Source organism: Gallinula chloropus (assembly GCF_964237585.1).
Source record: "Gallinula chloropus genome assembly, chromosome: 1".
NCBI classification, from domain to species: domain Eukaryota; kingdom Metazoa; phylum Chordata; class Aves; order Gruiformes; family Rallidae; genus Gallinula; species Gallinula chloropus.
In genome coordinates, this window is record NC_140085.1 from 188,552,701 (window position 1) to 188,572,501 (window position 19,801).

The 19,801-nt window shown below is 56.6% G+C and overlaps 2 protein-coding genes across 2 annotated transcripts; both read left to right on the forward strand.

The window, feature by feature from the left end:
• Positions 1-409: 409 nt before the first annotated feature.
• Positions 410-13,585, forward strand: LOC311189779 (proteasomal ATPase-associated factor 1-like; the record flags this gene model as incomplete). Its single annotated transcript, XM_084261505.1, has 12 exons — positions 410-456; positions 547-587; positions 1,765-1,868; positions 2,747-2,836; positions 3,869-3,967; positions 5,205-5,355; positions 7,067-7,261; positions 8,847-8,938; positions 10,425-10,540; positions 11,180-11,262; positions 12,096-12,178; positions 13,195-13,585. 12 exons carry the CDS (start codon positions 410-412, stop codon positions 13,270-13,272), a joined length of 1,179 nt encoding a protein of 392 aa, XP_084117631.1. The 3' UTR covers positions 13,273-13,585.
• Positions 13,586-14,275: 690 nt separating this feature from the next.
• LOC311204276 (dnaJ homolog subfamily B member 13-like) lies at positions 14,276-18,563 on the forward strand (the record flags this gene model as incomplete). Its single annotated transcript, XM_084279050.1, has 8 exons — positions 14,276-14,343; positions 14,631-14,734; positions 15,018-15,179; positions 15,684-15,841; positions 17,069-17,182; positions 17,366-17,479; positions 17,577-17,653; positions 18,386-18,563. 8 exons carry the CDS (start codon positions 14,276-14,278, stop codon positions 18,537-18,539), a joined length of 951 nt encoding a protein of 316 aa, XP_084135176.1. The 3' UTR covers positions 18,540-18,563.
• Positions 18,564-19,801: the final 1,238 nt, after the last annotated feature.

Genomic DNA, 19,801 nt, shown 5'->3' on the forward strand with positions numbered 1-19,801 from the left:
AAATTTCCGGGTGCCCAACACCCCACCCGTGGGTGCTCAGCACCCTCCTCACCCCCCACCTGCCCTTTCGCCCCAGCACGAGCCGTGCACTTTCTATGCCACTCCCGCGGGGGTCCAGCACCGGCCCCCACGGCCCCCCTTTCCCTTTCCCTTCCCCTTTCATTGCCTGCCCCCTCCCCCTCCATTGCCTTGCCCGCGCCCGCGCCCGCCCCCGCCCCCGCCCCCGCCCCGCCCCCCCCATACCCCTCCCCGTGCCTACCCAGCGGCGCAGCGCGGCCCCTTTAAGCCCGGTGACGGGGCGGGGCGCGGCTGTGGAAGCGCCCGCTCACTGGCGGCGTCTTTCCCTTTGCGCTTGGCGGGGGGCGGCGGGCAGGCCGGAGGCGGCAGAGGCGGCGTTGGCCGCGCTGGGATGGCGGCGGCGCTGCGGGTGCAGAGCGACTGGAGCCGGGCGCTGAGGTGGGCGCGGCCCTCGCCGTCCCCTTCCCCCGCTCCCTTCTCTGCTCTCTTTCCTCCGGCTCCGCTCACAGCCGCTCTTCCTCTCCGCAGGAGGGACGAGGGTGAGGCCTGGCTGAGCTGCCGCAGCCCTGGTGAGTGCTGAGGCGGTGTGGGGGGGCTCAGGGGGTGGCGGGCTGGGGCGAGAGGAGGCACACGGGGACACAGCACGGGCAGTGCTGTCAGGGACCGCAGAGATGGTTGAGTCCCGCCCCCTGCCATGGGCAGGGACACCTCTCACCAGCCCCAGCTGCTCAAGGCCCCATCCAACCCAGCCTTGGACACCTCCAGGGAGGGGGCAGCCACCACTTCCCTGGGCACCCTGTGCCAGGGCCTCACCACCCTCAGAGGGAAGAATTTCTTCCCATTATCCAATCTAAATTTCCCCCCTTCCAGTTTAAACCCGTCCCCCCTCGTCCTGTGTCTCCCTGCCCTTCTGAAAAGTCCCTCCCCAGCTTTCCTGTAGCCCCTTCAGGGACTGGAAGGTGCTGTAAGATCTCCCCAGAGCCTTCTCTTCCCCAGGCTGACCCAGACCACCTCTCCCAGCCTGGCTTCACAGCAGAGGTGCTCCAGCCCTCTGATCATTTCCGTGGCCTCCTCTGGGCTTGTTCCACCAGTCCCATGTGCTGCTTACGTTGGGGACTCCAGAGCTGGATGCAGTATTCAAGAAATTAATTAGGTTTTTATCTAGTATAAACAGGGCAAGTGAATAGTTTTCAACTCTGTGCTCATGTTTTGTTCTAAAATCTGTCTCTAAGGGCTAAATTATATGAAATGCTCCAGGCTGGGTTGGTGTAAAGAATTGCAGCAAAATTCCTTTCAGGTCCAGCTGAATCCATAACTTTTCCTTGTGTTTGTCAGGTTAATCAAGATCTTACTCACTTTTACAGTGCTAAACCCGAGGTTGAAACTAATAGCATTTACAGGATCCTAGAATCCCCTGGGTTAGAAGAGACCCTTGAGTTCACCGAGTCCAATCAGGGCCTGGTCCACCTCTAGATCATGTCCTTAAGCTCTTCATCTACACCCCTTTTAAATACCTCAAGTCTGGGGCTTAAGGGGGTGGAGGGGTGCTGTGGGTTAGGAGAGATGAGGCAGTTGGGGGGCTGTGTAAGAAGGAGTGAGGGCGGTTGGGAGTGTTTCCTGTGTCTCAGGGAGGGCTGAGGGTGGTTGGGAGGGGTGCCCTGTGGTTTGGGGCGGGCTGAGGGGAAGATAAGCTGGGGAGGGGGTGGGGTTGAGACGTGGCTGAGCTGATGGCTGTTCTCCCCACAGGGAAGCCCACCCTGTACGGCAGCTTGACCCGCCGTGGGCTCAGCACTGAGGGCGTCCCTGACATCGCTGCTTCCGAGGGCTTCGTGGTTGGGGAAGTCACCGAGGTGCTGGGGTGGGCTGGGGGATCGGTAACTGCCTTCTGTGTGTGAAGGGGTGGTACTGTTATACCAGCCAAAATAAGAGCCTAAAACTGTTTCCCAGTTCCCTGCATGGATTATCCAGCTGTCCTTGGCACCTCGCCTGTGCTGGGTCCTGGAGCTGGTCCGTAGCATCCGCTCATGAGTCTCCCTCTCTGGAGGTATTCAAGACCCATCTTGAGTTCCCAAGGTGAACTCAACTACAAGCCCCAAGCTGCTGTTCCCAGACTGCCACTGGTCACACACAGCCAAACTGGTGAGGTGGAACAGGTCTGGAACGAGGTGTACAGGGAAGGCAACAGCTCCCAGCAAAACAAAGTATATGGAGCAGGAGATCACCAGTATCTTCTCATGGAAGAACTTTTCCTGGTGAGGGTGAGGGAGCCCTGGGACAGGCTGCCCAGGGGGGTGTGGAGTCTCCTTCTCTGGAGATATTCCAGCCCTGTCTGGATGCTGACCTGTGCGCCCTGTCCTAGGGAGCTGCTTTGGCAGGGGGTTGGACCTGATGATCTCCTGAGGTTCCTTCCAACCCCTGGGATTTTGTGATCATGCTGGGGTCGTGTGTCCCATAATCTTAGCATCTCCTGACTTAGAAGGGACCCACATGGATCATAGAGTTCAACTCCTGGCTCTACACAGGCCCAGCCAACTCCTGTGGCCATAATGGCCATCACTTCCCACCCCAGGCTTTGTGTCTTGCAGCAGTAGAACGAAGCAAGCCCAACACTCTGCTTCATCCCTCCTCAGGCTCTTGAGAGACCACAGCCAGGTCCAAACCACAGTTCCACCTCGACAGCCTGACGGCCCTTCTAACTCTTCTTCTTCCCTTTTCTTCCCTCCTCTAGAAAAGCATTCTCATTTCTTGTCCACATGAAAATGCATCCACAAAGTTTCTGGCTCCTTACACAACTTTTTCCAGGATTCATCAGAAAAGTGTAAGTAACCTTGTGAAATGAGGTGGGGGGGAAACACATGGGACTGACCCCGAGCTTTCGCAGCGTGTCTCAGGCGTGTTGCATGCTTGGTCTGAGGGTTGACCAGCAGTGTGACTTCATATTTGAACTGGGTCATTAAATGTTATAGGATCAGAGAAACTTGGGGAAGTTGCTTGTGATTGGGAAAGCTGGAGAGCTGGGCAGGGAGAAACCAGGTGAGGTTTGATAAAAGCAAGTGGAGAGTCTTGCACTTGGGAAAGAATTGTACAGGCTGGGGGTGAGCTGCTGGAGAGGAGCTCTTCAGAGAAGGACTTGGAGGTCCTGGTGGGTGACAGGGTGGCCATGAGCCAGCAGTGTGCCCAAGGAGGCCAATGGGATCCTGGGGTGCATGAAGAGGAGCGTGGCCAGCAGGTCAAAGGAGGGGATCATCCCCCTCTGCTCTGCCCCGGTCAGGTCACACTTGGAGTGTTGTGTTCAGTTCTGGGCTCCCTGGTATAAAAGGGACAGGGATCTCCTGGAGAGAGTCCAGAGGAGGGACACGGAGATGATGAAAGGCCTGGAGCATCTCCCCTGTGAGGAAAGGCTGAGTGAGCTGGGGCTGTTCAGCCTGGAGAGAAGCAGCCTGAGAGGGGATCTGATCAATGGTTATCAATATCTGAAGGGTGGGACACAGGGGGACATGGCCAGCCTCTTCTCAGTGTCTGTGGGGACAGGACAGGGGGCGATGGCTTCAAGTTGGAAGTTTCTTGGGGTCCCTTCCAACCCAGACCAGTCTGTGATTCGATGATTCTTGTCCTTGTGTAAGGGTGTTAAGTGTTAGAAGAGCGTTACCAGGCTGGAACTGTGAAGCCGTGGTGATGGAAACTCTGCGAGGTGCTTTAAATCCCCCCAGCAGTGTATGTCTGGGGGTGACAGTAGCACCCGGGGATGTACTTAGCAGGTCTCCCCCAGCAAGGAATTAGGCTCTGGAGCAGAAAACCCTATGTAGGAGGTGACACAAAGCTAATGTTTGGTGTTTCCACCCTCCTGCAGGTTACCTGTCTCGACATTTCCAGCGGCGGTGGGCTCGGCGTGTCAACCAGCACAGATGGGACCATGAAAATCTGGCAGGCTGCAAATGGAGAAATAAGAGTAAGAGCATCTAGCTTTGATGTTGTGTGTTGGCTGTGACCTTAACAAAGTCCTTTGACCATGAATTCAGTCAGGCTACCCATACGCTGTGGCCTAGGGAAGGTGGGAACCTGACTTTTGATTGCAGAGCTAATTGAAATTATCCACCTGGGAGGTTTGAAGTTCAATCTCTTGGAAAGCCTGACTGCTCCCAAGGGAAATGATGGCTGGCAATCCAGAGGGAAATCCCAGGTTGAAAACGAGAAAGGGTGGTTAGGAATGACAGCTCCTAACCTGTGTGCTGCAAGCCCTGAATTGGCTTCTGCAGTAGAGAAGAGGTGAGGAAAAAGACTCCTGCCTGTGATGAATTAACTGGGTCGTGGCTAGAAACACCGGTTACTGTGGTTCTTGTGCAGCTTGACCTGTCAGCTGCTTGTTTAGCAATGGATAAAGACATTTCACCCGTTCTTAGAACCAAATGTAGCATCCTTTGCTGTGTAATTAGCGACTCCAGCAGTGGAGGGAGGCACAAAGTGGACCTGCCAGCTCTGTGCCTGCCTCAAATTGAGATGAGTTCCCTTGCAAGAACCCAGACCCAGAGGATTTGAGCTTAATCCACTGCCCACGTGTGAACACCAAGTTTTAGAATCCCAGACTGATCTGGGTTGGAAGGGACCCCAAGGATCACAGAGTTCCAACCGCCCTGCCACAGGCAGGGCCACCAACCTCCAGGCCTGGAGCTACACAAGGGTGCCCAGGGCCCCATCCAACCTGGCCTTGAACACCCCCAGGTACAGGGCACCCACCCCCTCTCTGGGCAGCCCGTTCCAGCCCCTCACCACTCTTTCTGGAAAGAACTTCCCCCTAATATCTAATTTAAACCTCCCCTCTGTTAGCTTTAATCCACCCCCCTTGTCCTGCCATTAATTACCCTTTTAATAAGCCATTTCCCCTCCTGTTTATCTGCTTCCTTTAGGGAAGGGAAGGCTGCAGTGAGGTGCCCCCAGCTCCTTAAGTCTCTCTCCGTAGGGGAGGTGCTCCAGCCCTCTGATCATCTCCATGGCTCCTCTGACCCCTCTCCAACAGTCCCACATCTTTCTTGTGTTGGGGCCCCAGCTCTGGACACAGGACTCCAGCTGGGGCCTCCCGAGGGCAGAGCAGAGAGGGACAATCCCCTCTTCTCCAGTGTCACAGCTCAAGAGTCGCTCTGTGTAAGGGTGATAACAATGGAACTAGCACGTAGTTCTTTGTTTTCCAGAGACTGTTGGAAGGCCATGTGTATGATGTGAATTGTTGCAGGTTTTTTCCATCGGGCCTGGTGGTTCTGAGTGGAGGAATGGATGCCCAGCTAAAGATCTGGTCAGCAGAAGATGCCAGCTGCGTAGTAACATTTAAAGGTCACAAAGGAGGTACAGAGTGCTCAGGCTTTAAATACTGCTTCATCTGCCATGTGTATAACTGTTTTGTGCCTGAGGGGTAACGGTCAGTCACCAGCCTACTGGAACAGGCTGCCCAGGAGGGGAGAAGCCTCCCTTGTAAGGCAAGACAAGACAACCCCTTTTTCCTTTTTCTCCTTTGGGTTTTGGGGAAATATTTTGACTCCTCCAAGTCTCAGGATGTCACCATGTGAAGATGCCCTGGCTGCAGGGCTAACCAAGGGTCAATAAAAGCTGGGACTTGGCTACAGAAGCCCAGCCAGAGGTAGATTTTGAGTGGCATGTGGTCAGGGCTGTGGGCTTTGGCTTCTGCCCCCTCAGAAATCTGAAATGCGTTTAAAAGATGTGCCGGTTCTGAGGATAAACCTGGCTGGACCTGTGTGGAGCCAGGAGTTGGACTCGGTGATCCATATGGGTCCCTTCCAAGTCAGGAGATTCTGGGATAAACAGCTCTAGGGTGAGGCTGAAGGCCACTCTCTACAGGGCGATGACAGGAAGAGTTTCATCTAGTGCAGTCACTACAGATATTTCTATTTGAGTTCTGGGAGCTTGATAGAATCACAAGGCTGGAAAAGACCTTAAGATCATCAAGTCCAACCATTCCCATCCTAAGCACAACCATAACCCTAAGTACCTCATCTACCCTTTTTTTAAAACACCCCCAGGGGTGGAGACTCAGCCCCCTCCCTGGGCAGCCTGTTCCACAGCCCCACAACTCTTCCAGGGAAGAACTTTTCCCTCCCATCTGAGCTGACCCTGCCCTGGTGCAGCTTGAGCCCATTTCTCTTTGTCCCATCTCCTGTCCCCTGGCTGAAGAGACCATCACCCACCTCTCTGCACCCTCCTGGCAGGTCAGTGGAGACACTGAGAAGGTCTCCCCTCAGCCTCCTGTTCCCCAGGCTCAACACCCCCAGCTCCCTCAGCTGCTCCTCAGATGATTTGCAAAGCATCAATTAAATCCTCTAACCATCATTTTTCAGATCCAGACTCAACATCCCCATGGTTAACTCTTTTGGGGATGTTAGCAACTGGAATGAACTGTGCTTCTGATGTTGCTGTAGCTGGATGATGTGGATGCTTCTTGCCCCACACAAGCCTTAGCATGATCCAGAGTTGGGCTGGGCTTGGACTTCTGTCCAAGTTAGAGGCTGATTTTGGAGCTGGAAACTCAGCTGTGATATCAGCTCAGTCTGAGGCAAGGTGTTGCCAATTATTTTACTGGTGATTCATGAAGTCACAGAAGCATAGGGGTTGGAAGGCACCTCCAGAGCCCATTGGGTCCAACCCCCCTGCCAAAGCAGCTCCCTAGGACAGATCACACAGGTCGGTGTCCAGCCGGGGCTGGAATATCTCCAGAGAAGGAGACTCCACACCCCCCGAGCAGCCTGTCCCAGGGCTCCCTCACCCTGACCATGAAAAGTTCTTCCATGATACTGGTGATAATCTGCCTTTGTGCCAGGTGATGGCTCCTGCTCCATATGCTTTGCTTTGCTGGGGGCTGTTGCCTTCCCCGTACACCTCGTTCCAGACTTGTTCCAGCTCAGCCAGTTTGGCTGTGTGTGACCGGTGGCAGTCTGGGATCAGCACTTTGGGGCTTGTAGCGCAGTTCACCTTGGGCAATGAGCTGCTGCGTCTGTCCGTCTTCCATGCTGTCTGTCTGACTGTGGCCTTTGCCTTGACACAGGTATTTTGGACACTGCCATTGTGGATCGGGGAAGAAATGTCCTCTCCTGCTCTAGGGATGGCACCGTGCTTCTCTGGGACTGCGGGAAATCCTCCTGCCTGGGTGTCATCGCTGACTGTGGCTCTCCTGTCAACGGCATCGCTGTGGGTGCTGCTGACAGCTCCCTCAACCTGGGCTCGCCTGAAAAAGCTCCTAGTAAGGATCTTGCTCTTAAAAATTCATATTTCTTCTCCTAGCCCAAACTGCTTAGGTTTGTCACCAATAATGCTGAGTGTGGAGCTTGCTTCTGTGCCCCTCCTATCTGGGGAAGGGACCCTGGGTGACCAGACCAGAGCACTCTGGTCCTGTGGAGGAGTTGAGCGTTATCAAGCAGGTTAAGACCGACTGAGTCTCTCTAATTGCTCCTGGGGTGTCTCAGTTACTGTTACACAGCCAGGGAATTTGAGTATTATAAAGGAAAAGCTTTATGTGGAGTGAACTGGAGACACATGGCTCTTTCCTTGTGGTGGTGTGGCTCTGGCTGGAGGCCAGACATCCACCAAAGCTGCTCTGTCAGTGCCCTTCTCAGCTGGACAGGGGGAAAATAGATATTGAGGGGCTCAGGAGTGGAGATAAGGTCAGGGAGAGATCATTCCACAATCAGCGTCAGGGGCAGAACAGACTCAACAGGGAATAAAGGAGAGAGACTCTAATTGATGGCACTGCCCTGCACCCCCAGTGACACCAGAGTTGGGTGATGAGAAGTGTGGCCAGATCTTAAAGCACCTCCCCCCACCCCTCCCTTGTCAGCAGACTGAGCTTTAGCCAGGATTTCACTCCCTTCTTCCCCCCATTGTGGAACGGGGAGGGTCAGGGACTGGGGGAATGGGGATTTGGGTCAGTTTCTCACGAGCTGTTTTCCTTCCTTCTTAGCTGGGGAGGGAGGGATGGGGGCATTCCTCACCCCCTCTCCCTGCTGCACTGTGGGGTCCCACCCACAGCAGACAGTCCTCCAGGAACTTCTCCCGACATGAATCCTTTCCTGTGGGGCTTGAGCTCCTCACCAAGTGCCTCAGCGTGGGTCCTTCCATGGGGAGCCGACCTTCAGGCCCACCCAGACTGCTCCAGCCTGGTCCCCTACAGGGTCACAAGCTTCCCTCCCTCCCACCCAGCAGACCTGCTTCGGTGTGGGTCTGTCTGTCCACAGGCTCCAGGTTTCACTGCCAGGAGCTTGCTCACACCTGGGATTCCTACGGGGTCACAGCGCCCTTCAGGTGTTCCCACCTGCTCCAGCACGGGATCGTCCATGGGCTGTAGATGGGATCTCTGCTCCCTGTCATCGTCCATGGGCTGTGGGGGGACACCCACTCCACCATGGGTTTCTCCAGGGGCTGCAGGGGCATCTTTCTCTCCGGCACCTGGGGTGCCTCCTCCCCCCTTCCCTGCCCTTGGTAGCTGCACAGCTCCTCACATCTCCACTCCCTTCTCTGGGGGCACAAAGCAGCTGCTTGAGGGTTTGTTTCTCCTCACTGTGGTTCCCAGAGATGCTGTGACCATCGCTGATGGGCTCGGCCTTGGTCAGCAACGACTCCGGCCTTGAGCCATCTGGTGTTTGCTCTGTGGGGCCTGCAGAGAGCTTCTGGCTGCTTTTTGGCAGCCCCCCTTCTCCATGAGAACCCAGCCACCCAAAACTGTGAGACTCAGGGTACAGAGTTAACGCCATTACGGGTTCAGCTGTCGGGTTTGGGTATCACCAAGGCTCATTCCGTCCCCCGCTGGAGTGAACTGATGTCTTTGTCAGGTGACCGTGAGGTTGGGACAGAAGGGAAAGTCCTGCTGCTGGCTCGAGAAGATAAGAAGCTTCAAGGAGTGGGACTGCAGAGCAGGCAGCCGGTAAGGGGACTCTCAGAGGTGTTTCCCTGGGGAAGGTGCTAGAAAATCCGCTCAGAGGCATCAGGCCTTTGGCTTCTGTTTCCTTGGGTTGGAAGCTGTGGGTTGTGTGGCTGTGCAGAGCACTGGGCTGAGGAATGAAACCAGGTTCAAAACAACCCAGATCAGTGAGGTGGTTAGTGTTAATCCTGTTCCTTTCCCCTGGTGAGGTCCCCCCCAGGCCACACAACGGGACAGAGCCAGGCCAGGTGGTGGTGGGGAGCTGATCCACCTGCCTTTGGGCTTGTGTGCTCCCCAGATATGCTCTAAACGAAACACCAGTACCACAAAGTGGTGCTGTCTGTGCTTCCCACTGGCCAGATTTATTTGAGAGGGGGGAGGTTAAGGATTAGGAATTGGCTCTGGAATTTAACCCAGGTACTGGGTTAAATGAAAGGCTCTTTAAACACTGGCCAGTAGATGTCACCGTGAGTGCAGGAACCGCAGGCTGCCTCCTGCATCCAGAGTGGAAAGCTGCTCTTGGTTCTGCCTGGTGTTTTAACCACGGTGTGAAGGGAACCTCAGGTGGTCAGCAGTCCATTGCTCTCCTTTTGGAGAGGGAAGATGGTGGTGAATGGAGTCACAAGTGGTGTTCCTCAGGGGTTGGTCCTCCAACCCACCCTCTTTAATATCTTCATTGATGATTTGGAGGAGGGAATTGTGTGCTCCTTCAGTAAGTTTGCAGATGACACCAAGTTAGGGGGAAGTGTGGATCTGGCAGAGGGTGGGAATGCCCTCCAGAGGGACCTGGGCAGCTTGGATCGATGGGGAGAGGCCAGTGGGATGGAGTTCAACACGGTGACACGACGGATCATGACGTGAGGAGGTCTCCCCTCAGCCTCCTCCAGGCTGAACACCCACAGCTCCCTCAGCCACTCCACGTAGGATCAAATCTCAGCCTTTTGGCTAAGAGTGTAGTGTCTCTTCTTATCAGTTTAATATCTGATACGTCCTTGATGAGAGGGTTTTATATTAAATGAATTTTTCGTCTTGGGAGTTGAACCCTGAATTTGCCTGTGGCAGGGGGGTGGGAACTTGGGGTCCCTTCCAACCCAGACCATTCTGTGATCCTGTGATTTGCCCTCCAGCCCCTTCCCCAGCCTGGTTGCCCTTCTCTGGACACATTCCAGGACCTCGGCGTCCTTCTTACGGTGAGGAGCCCAGAACTGGACCCAACAGTCGAGGTGCAGCCTCACCAGTGCCCAGTCCAGGGACACAGGATCATCGAGTCCAACCCCAGGATCCAGGAGCATTTCCTGACTGCGCCGTGTCTGCTGACTTGGCGAGACTGATCCTGGAGACCTGTTCTCCTGCCCATCTTGGAGCAGGGCTGAGGGGTTACTAACCTGGCTCTGGGTTTGCCAGTTTGTGCTGTGGCTCCTGGAACTTCTGGGTGTCCCGTGGCCTCATCTGTCAGTGTCTGACCCTTGCATTTGTTCTGTGTCCTCAGGTGTTCCTCTTCATCGGATCCGATGCGTTCAACTGCTGCACGTTCCTCTCTAGTACCTACATCCTAGCAGGGACTCAGGATGGGAACATCTATCAGCTGGATGTGAGAAATATTAGGTGAGTGTGTGCCAGGAGCTGGGAGTTAATGAACAACCAACATGATCTCCTACTGGAAGGCGACCTGCTCAGTAAAAGGATCATATAATCATAGACTGGTCTGGGTTGGAAGGGACCCCAAGGATCATAGAGTTCCCACCCCCTGCCACAGGCAGGGCCAACAACCTCCAGGCCTGGATCTACACAAGGTTGCCCAAGGCCCCAGACCAACCTGGCCTTGAACACACCCACGGATGGGCCACCCACCACCTCTCTGGGCAGCCTGTTCAAGAGGGCAAGGTGTGGATGTTGTCTACCTGGACTTAGTAAAGCCATTGATGCTGTTTGTTAGGGCACTCTCCTGGAGAACCTGGCTACTCAGGGCTTGGGTGGGCTTACGCTTCACTGGGTAAGAAAAAGAGCTGGATCCCCGGGCCCAAAGAGTTGTGGTGAATGGAGTTAAATCCAGTTGGTGGCCGGTCACAAGTGGTGTTCCCTGGGCTCAGTTCCCAGACACTCCTGGGTGATCACTGATCACACCCCCACGTCCTGCAGATGTTCCTCCTGTTATCTTCTAACCCTGAGCTCGTATTCACGCATTGGGGTGGGCTCCTGACTACAGCCTGTAACCACCTTCCTTGTTTCTTCTCCTCCTTCTAGTGCTCCAATCCAGGTGATCCATAGATCAGGAGCACCAGTGCTTTCGCTGCTCCCATACCGAGACGGATTTATCGCCAGCCAAGGTACCTCAAGTGTTCCCCTCTTCCAGTAGAAATTGTAGAAGCAAATTGAGGAGCTTTGTGCTCTTCGTTACCCTTTTACATATAAGCACAGTCTGTGTGGGCAGTGTGTCCCTGGCAATGAGTGAGGGGATGTAGCTGTGTTACGTGGCTGCTGTTGGCATCGTGAGTTCCGTTCCTCACCTTCCCTGTGTTCCTCCAGAATAGGGTCTGAGGGCGCCTCTCGGCTGCTAGAGCCTTTTCTCATCTCTCTGACATCTTCACAGCATGTTTCCCTCTGTACCCTGTGATCAGTGACCCTGTACTGGGCATTGGTGAGGCTGCTCCTCCAGTGCTGAGTCCAGTTCTGGGCTCCTCACCATCAGAAGGACATGGAGGTCCTGGAGCAAGTCCAGAGAAGGGCAGCCAGGCTGGGGAAGGGGCTGGAGGGCAAATCCTCTGAGGAGTGGGTGAGGGAGCTGGGGGTGTTGAGCCTGGAGAAGAGGAGGCTGAGGGGAGACCTTCTCAGCGCCTCCACTGACCTGCCAGGAGGGTGCAGAGAGGTGGGTGATGGTCTCTTCAGCCAGGGGACAGGAGATGGGACAAGGGGAAATGGGCTCAAGCTGCACCAGGGCAGGGTCAGCTCAGATGGGAGGGAAAAGTTCTTCCCTGGCAGAGTTGTGGGGCTGTGGAACAGGCTGCCCAGGAAGGGGGCTGCGTTGGACTTGATGAGCTTAAAGGTCTTTTCCAACCTCAGGATTCTGTGCCCAGGCCTTTTCACTGGGCCCACTGGAGCTGTCTGTAATTAAGAGCGTGGCTCACTTCACTAATCGCCCTGTTTTCCTTCCTCTGGCCAGGCGATGGAACCTGCTTCATCATTCAGCAAGACCTCGATTACATCCTGGATCTCACAGAAGCGGACTGTGACCCTGTGTACAAGGTGAGGGATGCTGTCTTATCACCCCAGGTAAGGGGTGTAGGGAAGCTTGATGCCAGGTAGCAGGCAGCTGCCCTTATCTCAGGACTTGGCAGCCTGCACCTCAGGTTCCTTCACACAGTTGCCTTTTAAGCTGGTTTCCCCCCCTCCCCCAAATAATCTAAATATTTGGCATAAACAAACCCTCTGGCCTCTTATCTGCATCATGCAGGAGCGATACCAAAGCAGCAGAGTAGCTTGGTTGTTGGAGCAGCTCTGGCAGAATTAACTGAGCTGTGAATTAATTGCTTGGAGGATCCTTGGGGGTAGAAGCAACAGCTGGCTGGGCACTGCTGCCTCTTCTCTTGCCCCCTGGTGACTCGGGACCCAAAAGCAGGCCTCTGGCTCCTGTGTTTCCGGACACCCCGCTGCCCTTGGGAGTGTGACACGGGTTCCCTCAGCTCTCAGCTTGGTGGTGCCAGTGGAAATGTGCTTTTGGTTTTAACCCACAGAATCACCAGGTTGGAAAAGTCCCTTAAGCTCAGGGAGTCCTGTCCTGTGCTGACCCAGATCTCTCAGTACCTCATCTCCCCATCTGTTAAACACCCCCTTGGGATGGGGACTCAGCCCCTTCCCTGGGCAGCCTGTTCCACAGCCCCACAACTCTGCCAGGGAAGAACTTTTCCCTCCCATCTGAGCTGACCCTGCCCTGGTGCAGCTTGAGCCCATTTCCCCTTGTCCCATCTCCTGTCCCCTGGCTGAAGAGACCATTGCCCACCTCTCTGCAGCCTCCTGTCAGGTAGCTGTAGGTGCTGAGAAGGTCTCCCCAACCCACTCCAGCTCTGCCAGCCAGTTTTCCCCCTTCTAAGTACCACTCCTGTGGAGGCTGAGATCTGACCCACACAACTCCTTGGTGTCTCACCCCCTTTTTGCATTTAACAGAAGAACCTCTGGAATCAATGCCAGAAACAGGCTGTTAGCTGTCACTTGAGCAGCAACTCTCCTTAAATCCCACTCACTTTCCCCTCCCTCTTTTTCAGGTAGCTGCTTGGGAGAAGCAAATTTACACGTGCTGCAGAGATGGCATAGTGAGGAGATACCAACTTTCTGACCTTTAGTTGCCTGGATCAGTGTGGAGTTGCACCAAAGTAACTCTTCCAAGCTTATTTTCTGGGGTGGTGTGTTTGAGGTGCGTGTGTAGAAGCTTCTGAGGCCTGTGGAATCTTCTGAGGCCGTTGGGATGAGCGGGCTCTGTACAGCTGTTTTTGGGGATGTTTCTTACTGTGGGACAACTTTGGATTTTTTTTTTTTTTTATTGAGTGGGAGAGAGGGGCTCTGAGGTGTCAGGGAGGGTCTTGTGCTGCCACACATCTTCTCACTGCTGGCATGGGGCGTGGGGGGTGTGTGTAAAATAATAAAATATATTGGATGTGGGGGTGACCTTATGGCAGAATGGCCTGAAATAAAGCAACTGCTTTAGTAACACCATGTGGGAAATACATTTTCACAGACTCACAGAACTGCAGGGGTTGGAAGGGACCTCCAGAGCCCATCGGGTCCAACCCCCCTGCCAAAGCAGCTCCCTAGGACAGGTCGCACAGGTCGGCGTCCAGACGGGGCTGGAATATCTCCAGAGAAGGAGACTGCACACCCCCCTGGGCAGCCTGTCCCAGGGCTCCCTCACCCTCACTGGGAAGAAGCTCTTCCCCAGATTGGTGTGGAACTCCCTGTGCTCCAACTTGAGGCCATCGCCCCTTGTCCTGTCCCCACAGACAATGAGAAGAGGCTGGCCATGTCCCCCTGTGTCCCACCCTTCAGATATTGATACCCATTGATCAGATCCCCTCTCAGGCTGCTTCTCTCCAGGCTGAACAGCCCCAGCTCACTCAGCCTTTCCTCGAGGGGAGATGCTCCAGGCCTTTCATCCTCTCCGTGTGCCTCCCTCCTCTGGACTCTCTCCAGGAGCTCCAGGAAAACTCATTTTAAAAAGCCAAAGTGTTTTTAAAAGGAAATAGAAAGAACCCGCGGGCGAGGCGGGGCCCGGGGCGGGAGGGCAGAACTGCCCCTGCCGTGCTGCCCTGCGCGGCCCGGAAGCGCCGGGCTCCATGGCAACGGGACGCCATGGGGCAGAACTACTACGCCGTGCTGGGCCTGGAGCGGGGGGCCGCGGACGCCGACATCAAGAAGGCGTGAGGGGCTGCGGCCTGGCGGAGAGGGGAGCCCCAAGGCCGGCCGGCGCTGGGGGGGTGCGGGACGGGGGTGTTGGGGATGGGGGAAGCCCCGTGTGTCTCCGCAGCAGGGCCCTGAAGTGGGAGGTGGGGAGGAGGGAGGGGCCTGGGAGAAGCGGCAGGGCCACAAATCCTGGGAGAAGGAGGGAGGGAGCAGCCGGGGCTGGGGGTGTCCTGTCCCCGCGTCCCCGCCCCCCCAGGGCTGGCTGGCTGCAAGGCTGGCTTTTCCCTTCTTTTCCCCTCCATAGCTATCGGAAACTGGCCTTAGAGAATCATCCATTCAAATGCAAGGAGCCCTGGGCACCGGAGAGGTTCAGGCAGCTGGCAGAGGCCTATGATGTGCTCAGCGACCGTAAGTGTGGGGACAGTCCCTGCCCCTGGGTCTGGGGGGGGGGGTGGGCCTGGCAGTGAGACGCCTCTGCTCCGGCCAGAGGTCTAAGCCCCCTGTCATTAGCACCCTATGGAGGTGGCATCAGCCCTTGAGCCCCAGCAGCTGGCAGCTCTTCCTGCTGCCATCCCACTTGGAGAGGGATGGAAGCCCTTCTCCAGCCTCTTCCCGATCACAGCCTGGATCTCAGGCTCTTCCCCTGCTGTGGGAGACCATGGCCGGTGCTGACTCCTCCTTGTTCCCTAAGCCATGAAGAAAGGGATCTACGACAAGTATGGAGAAGAGGGTCTCAAAGGTGGCATCCCCTTGGAGTTTGGGGACGAGAACCCCTGGAGCGTGGGCTACGTGTTTCACAACAACCCTGACAAAGTCTTCAGGGAGTTCTTTGGTGGAGACAACCCCTTTGCAGGTAGGTGGGGGTGACACTCTCCTAACACATGAGCATGTGGCTGTGAAGTTTAACAGGGGCAAGTGCTGCATTCTGCCCCTGGGAAGGGGTGACTCTGGCTGCACACCCAGGCTGGGGGATGAGACACTGGAGGCCAGTCGTGCTGAGAGGGGTTTGGGGGAGTCTTGGTTGATAGCAAGTTACCCTTGAACCAGCAGCATGTGCAAGCAGCCAGGAGGGGCAACCACATCCTGGGGTGCTCTGACTTGACCTGTGTGGAGCCAGGGGTTGGACTCGATGGGCCTTATGGGTCCCTTCCAGCTCAGGAGGTCCTGGGATTCAAAATAAACACACTCCTAGGGAAAGACCACTTCAGCTGGAGCGGGAATGTGGTCACAAGCAGAAGGAGATGAGAGGTTCCTGTTTGCCTGGCATCCTTGGGGTGCTCCGTGATAAGGAGACCCCAGGGGACTCCCCGACCTCTGGTCAGAGTGAGGTGACCCCCTGCTCTGCTCACTCACCCAGAGTTCTTTGACAAGGATGGCTCGGAGCTGATCCTGCCCTTCGGAGGGCTGCGAGGAAGAGGAGCGATGAAGCAAGACCCCCCGATCGTGCGGGATCTCTACCTCTCCCTTGAAGACCTTTTCCATGGCTGCACCAAGAAGATTAAGATCTCCCGTAGGGTGGGTGGAGGTGGGGAGCTCAGCAGGGGGAGGAATTTGGGTCTGGACTCTGGCTGTAGGATGTTTTGGTGGCAGAACCTGAGGTTTTAGAGCTGGTCCTGCTCAGGGGGCTTGGCAGACCCCGGCACTCCGCATCTGTGCTGTGCCACAGAGAGGAATCTGAACCAGACTGAGCACAGATGCTGGAAGGATCTGAGCTGGTACCCTCCTCCTCTGGCTGGAGATGGGGAAATCAGCAGGAGGGGATGATGTAAAAGCTGATGGGAACAAGGGGCTTATTTTGGAGAGGGGACACAGCATTACCTGGGCAACCACAGACTCATTTTCCCTTGGGGCTGCATCTCCTTCATGCTGTCAGCAATCTGTATCCCTCTTCCTGCTGTCACCATCTCCTGGTTCCAGCCCTGAGTGTCTCCTGCTCAGTCTGACTCCATTTGTCCCTGCCATGCTGTGGAGTTGGAGCCACCCTCACTCTCCTCTGCACCGGCTTGAACGCAGCTGGATGAGCAGAGCAGCTGTGACCCCCTCTCCGTGCTGTCCCTCAGGGTGTCACAGCCCTGAGGAGCAGGACTTGGGGGTACCAGTGGGTGAGAAACTGGCCATGACCTGTCACTGTGCGCTGGCAGCCCAGAAAGCCCCCCCTGTCCTGTGCTGCATCCCCAGCAGCAGGACCAGCAGGGCTGGGAAAGGGGGATTCTGCCCCTGTGTTTGGGGGTCCGCAGGACAAGGAGGACATGGAGCTGTGGGAGCCAGTCCCCAGGAGCCCCAGAGATGATGGGAGAGCTTGAGCCCCTCTGCTCTGGAGCCAGGCTGGGAGAGCTGGGCTGGCTGAGCCTGGAGGAGAGAAGGCTGCTTCTGGGGAGAGCTCCCAGCCCCTTCCCATCCCTCAAGGAGAGCTGGAGAGGGGCTGGTGCCCAGGGCAGGGAGGGCCGGGCCCAGGGAAATGGCCTTGAGCTGCAAGAGGGCAGCTGGAGAGGGGCTGGGGGGCAGAAATCCTTCCCAGGGAGGGGGGAGGCCCTGGCACAGGGTACCTGGAGAAGCTGGGGCTGCCCCTGGCTGCGTCTCAGGGTTCAAGGCCAGGTTGGATGGGGCCTGGGGCACGCTGTGCTGGTGGGGGTGTCCCTGCCCGTGGCAAGGAGGCACTGGGGGGGAATTGGAGGTCCCTTCCAAGCCAACCCAGTCTGTGATTCTCTGAGCCAGCTCTTCTGATCCCCTCATCTCCCCCAGGTGATGAATGAAGATGGTCAGACAAGCACCATGAGAGAGAAAATCCTGACGATCGAGGTGCAGCCGGGGTGGAAGCGGGGCACTCGCATCACCTTTGAGAAGGAAGGAGACCAGGTAATGGTCATGGTGGGAAGTTCTGGGCCGGGTTTCCTCAGGACCAACCATCTCTCCAGGCCATGGGCACTTTGTCACATGGCTCCCAGCACAATTCCCTGGTCCTGATAGAAAACCATTTGGTTTCTAGCAAACCATCCCCAGGTGTCTTTTCAGTTTGGGTTTTTCTCCCCTTAATTTTAGGGCCCAAACATCATCCCATCTGACATCACCTTTGTTGTCCAAGAGAAACTCCACCCGAGGTTTCAAAGAGTCAACGACAACCTCACCTATGTCAGCACCATCACCTTGGGAAAGGTAAAGAGCCAAGGGAGGCAACGGGGCCAAGCCCAAACCTCTGCTTTCCCTCTGGGGCTGCAGATGCAGCTCTGAGTCCCACTCCCGTGCCTTGCAGGCCCTCATCGGCTGCACGGTGGACGTGAAGACGCTGGACGGGCGGCTCCTCAACATCCCCATCAACGACATTGTGGAGTAAGTGCTGCTGGGCAGATGGATGGTTGGGCTGGGTGGCCAGATGGGGCCTTTCTGCAGAGCTCGGTGGCCAAGGAGATGAACAGGCGCTCGGGAAGAATCACAGAGTCACAGAGTCACAGGGTTGGAAAAGCCCTTAAAGCCTCAGCCTCCTCTTCTCCAGGCTCAACACCCCCAGCTCTCTCAGCCGCTCCCCAGAGGATTTGCCCTCCAGCCCCTTCCCCAGCCTGGTTGCCTATTTCTGACACAAGCCAGGATGCCATTGGCCTTCCTGGTCACCCGGGCACACTGCTGGCTCATGGTCAGTCACCCACCACCCCCAGGCCCTTCTCTGCCTGACAGCTCTCCAGCCAGTCTCCCCCAGCCTGTAGCACTGCTCGGGGTTGTTCTGTCCCATGTGCAGCACTCCAGCCTGTTCAGATCCCTCTGAAGAGCCTCCCTACCCTAAGGCTGATCAACACTTCCTCCCAGCTTAGTGTCATGACCTCAGGATTGACCTGGAAAAAGGTGGGAAAGGCAGTGAGGTGAAGGCTGGGTGGTAGAGCCCACAGGGCACGGGACGTGGGGATGTGAGGCTGGAGGAGGACGGGCTGTCAGTTGAAGCTGGAGGAGCAAAGTGACCTCCAGAAACCCCCTGAGAAGCGTGCATGGGGCTCTGTGCCGTGACACGTGGCTGTGGGCTCCAGGCCAGGATTGTCCTGTGGCTCCTCAGCCCCTTCCTTTGCTTTGCAGCCCCAAGTACTGCAAGGTGGTGCCAGGGGAGGGGATGCCGCTGCTCCACGACCCCAGGCGCAAGGGCGACCTCCTCATCTACTTCAACATCTGCTTTCCCAAGAACCTTACAGCTGAGCAGAAACTGCTCTTGCAAAGGGCTCTCCTCTCCTAGGGGACAATGTCCTTCCCCTTCCCCTCTCACCGATAAAGTGCTGGAGCCAGCACTGTCACAGGCCAGAGCTGGGTGCAGCCCTGGGATCCTTGAGGCTGTTTCTCCCGTCTCTCAGATCCACCTTGTTTTCCCAACATGGTGCCAGCCTGCAGCAACCCAGAGGGTGATGGAGGATTCTTGTGGGGAGGGGGGGAGCAGGGGGGCTTGCAGTACTCCCAGCACAGCTCATGCATGAGGACAGGGAGGGTTTGGGCGTGCGGGGATGGCAAGGGGAGTACTGGGAGGTAGGGGAAAAGATTTACTCCAAGCCTCGCTGTAGCCATGACAACGGTTGGGCTCTGGCAGATGTGATCCCTGAGGTGCCTCCAGGATGGTGGCGATGGCCTCAGGCGTTGGGCTCAGGAGGGGACCCCCTGCCCATGGCCATTGGGCCCCATTTCAGCTGCTCATAGGTGAGGAATGTCACAAGGCTCCAGGACCTGAGCAGCAGGAACCTTCCAGAGTGTCTGGGCTCAGGATGTCCTGTCCCATCTTCCTCCACTCCAGCAGCAGCTGCGTTTTGGAAGAGGATGGACAAGGGTGGCAAACCCCTTGTAGAAAGCCTCAGGGTCCGCCCCCTCCCCCCTCCCCCATGTTGGAGCAGGGCCAAGGCGCTGCAGCTGCCACCGTCCCCATCCTGCCCTGAGCTCAACTTAACCACCTCCATGGGGGGAGGAGGCAGCAATGGTTTTTGGGGTGCCTGCTCCCTGGTTCTCCCTGTCCATGGACACGGCGGGGGGTGACAACTCAGTCTTGGGGTGGAGAGAGGGGTGGGGGCTGTCTGCTGCAGGTGCCACGGCCCCCACAGGAGGCAGGGATGGAGGTTGGGGTGCCCACCTGAAGGGATGAGGGGTGTGGGTGAGGCCTGGAAACCCCTAGAACCCCACTTGGGGCTGGCGGGGCAGGGCAGTTAGGAGAGAATTGGGGGACTCCCCAAGGCAGCTGGAGGGGACAGGGTGCTCCACAGGGAGAGTGGAGGGCTGGGGCGGGGGGTCTGACACAGGATTGGGGTGTCCCAGGAGCAGACACAGAGCAGACCCTGTGCAAGGACACAGAGAGGCAGGGGGCTGGGGGGTGGGCTGGGTGTGGCCATCGCTGTGGCATCAAGGCTGCACAGCCCACTTCAGGTGACTGGTCTCTTCTAAGGGCAGTGGGGGTGCCTCCCACCTGGAGTGGGGGGCAGTCGCTCTTTGCGCCCACATGTGGCAAGTCTGGCCAGGGAC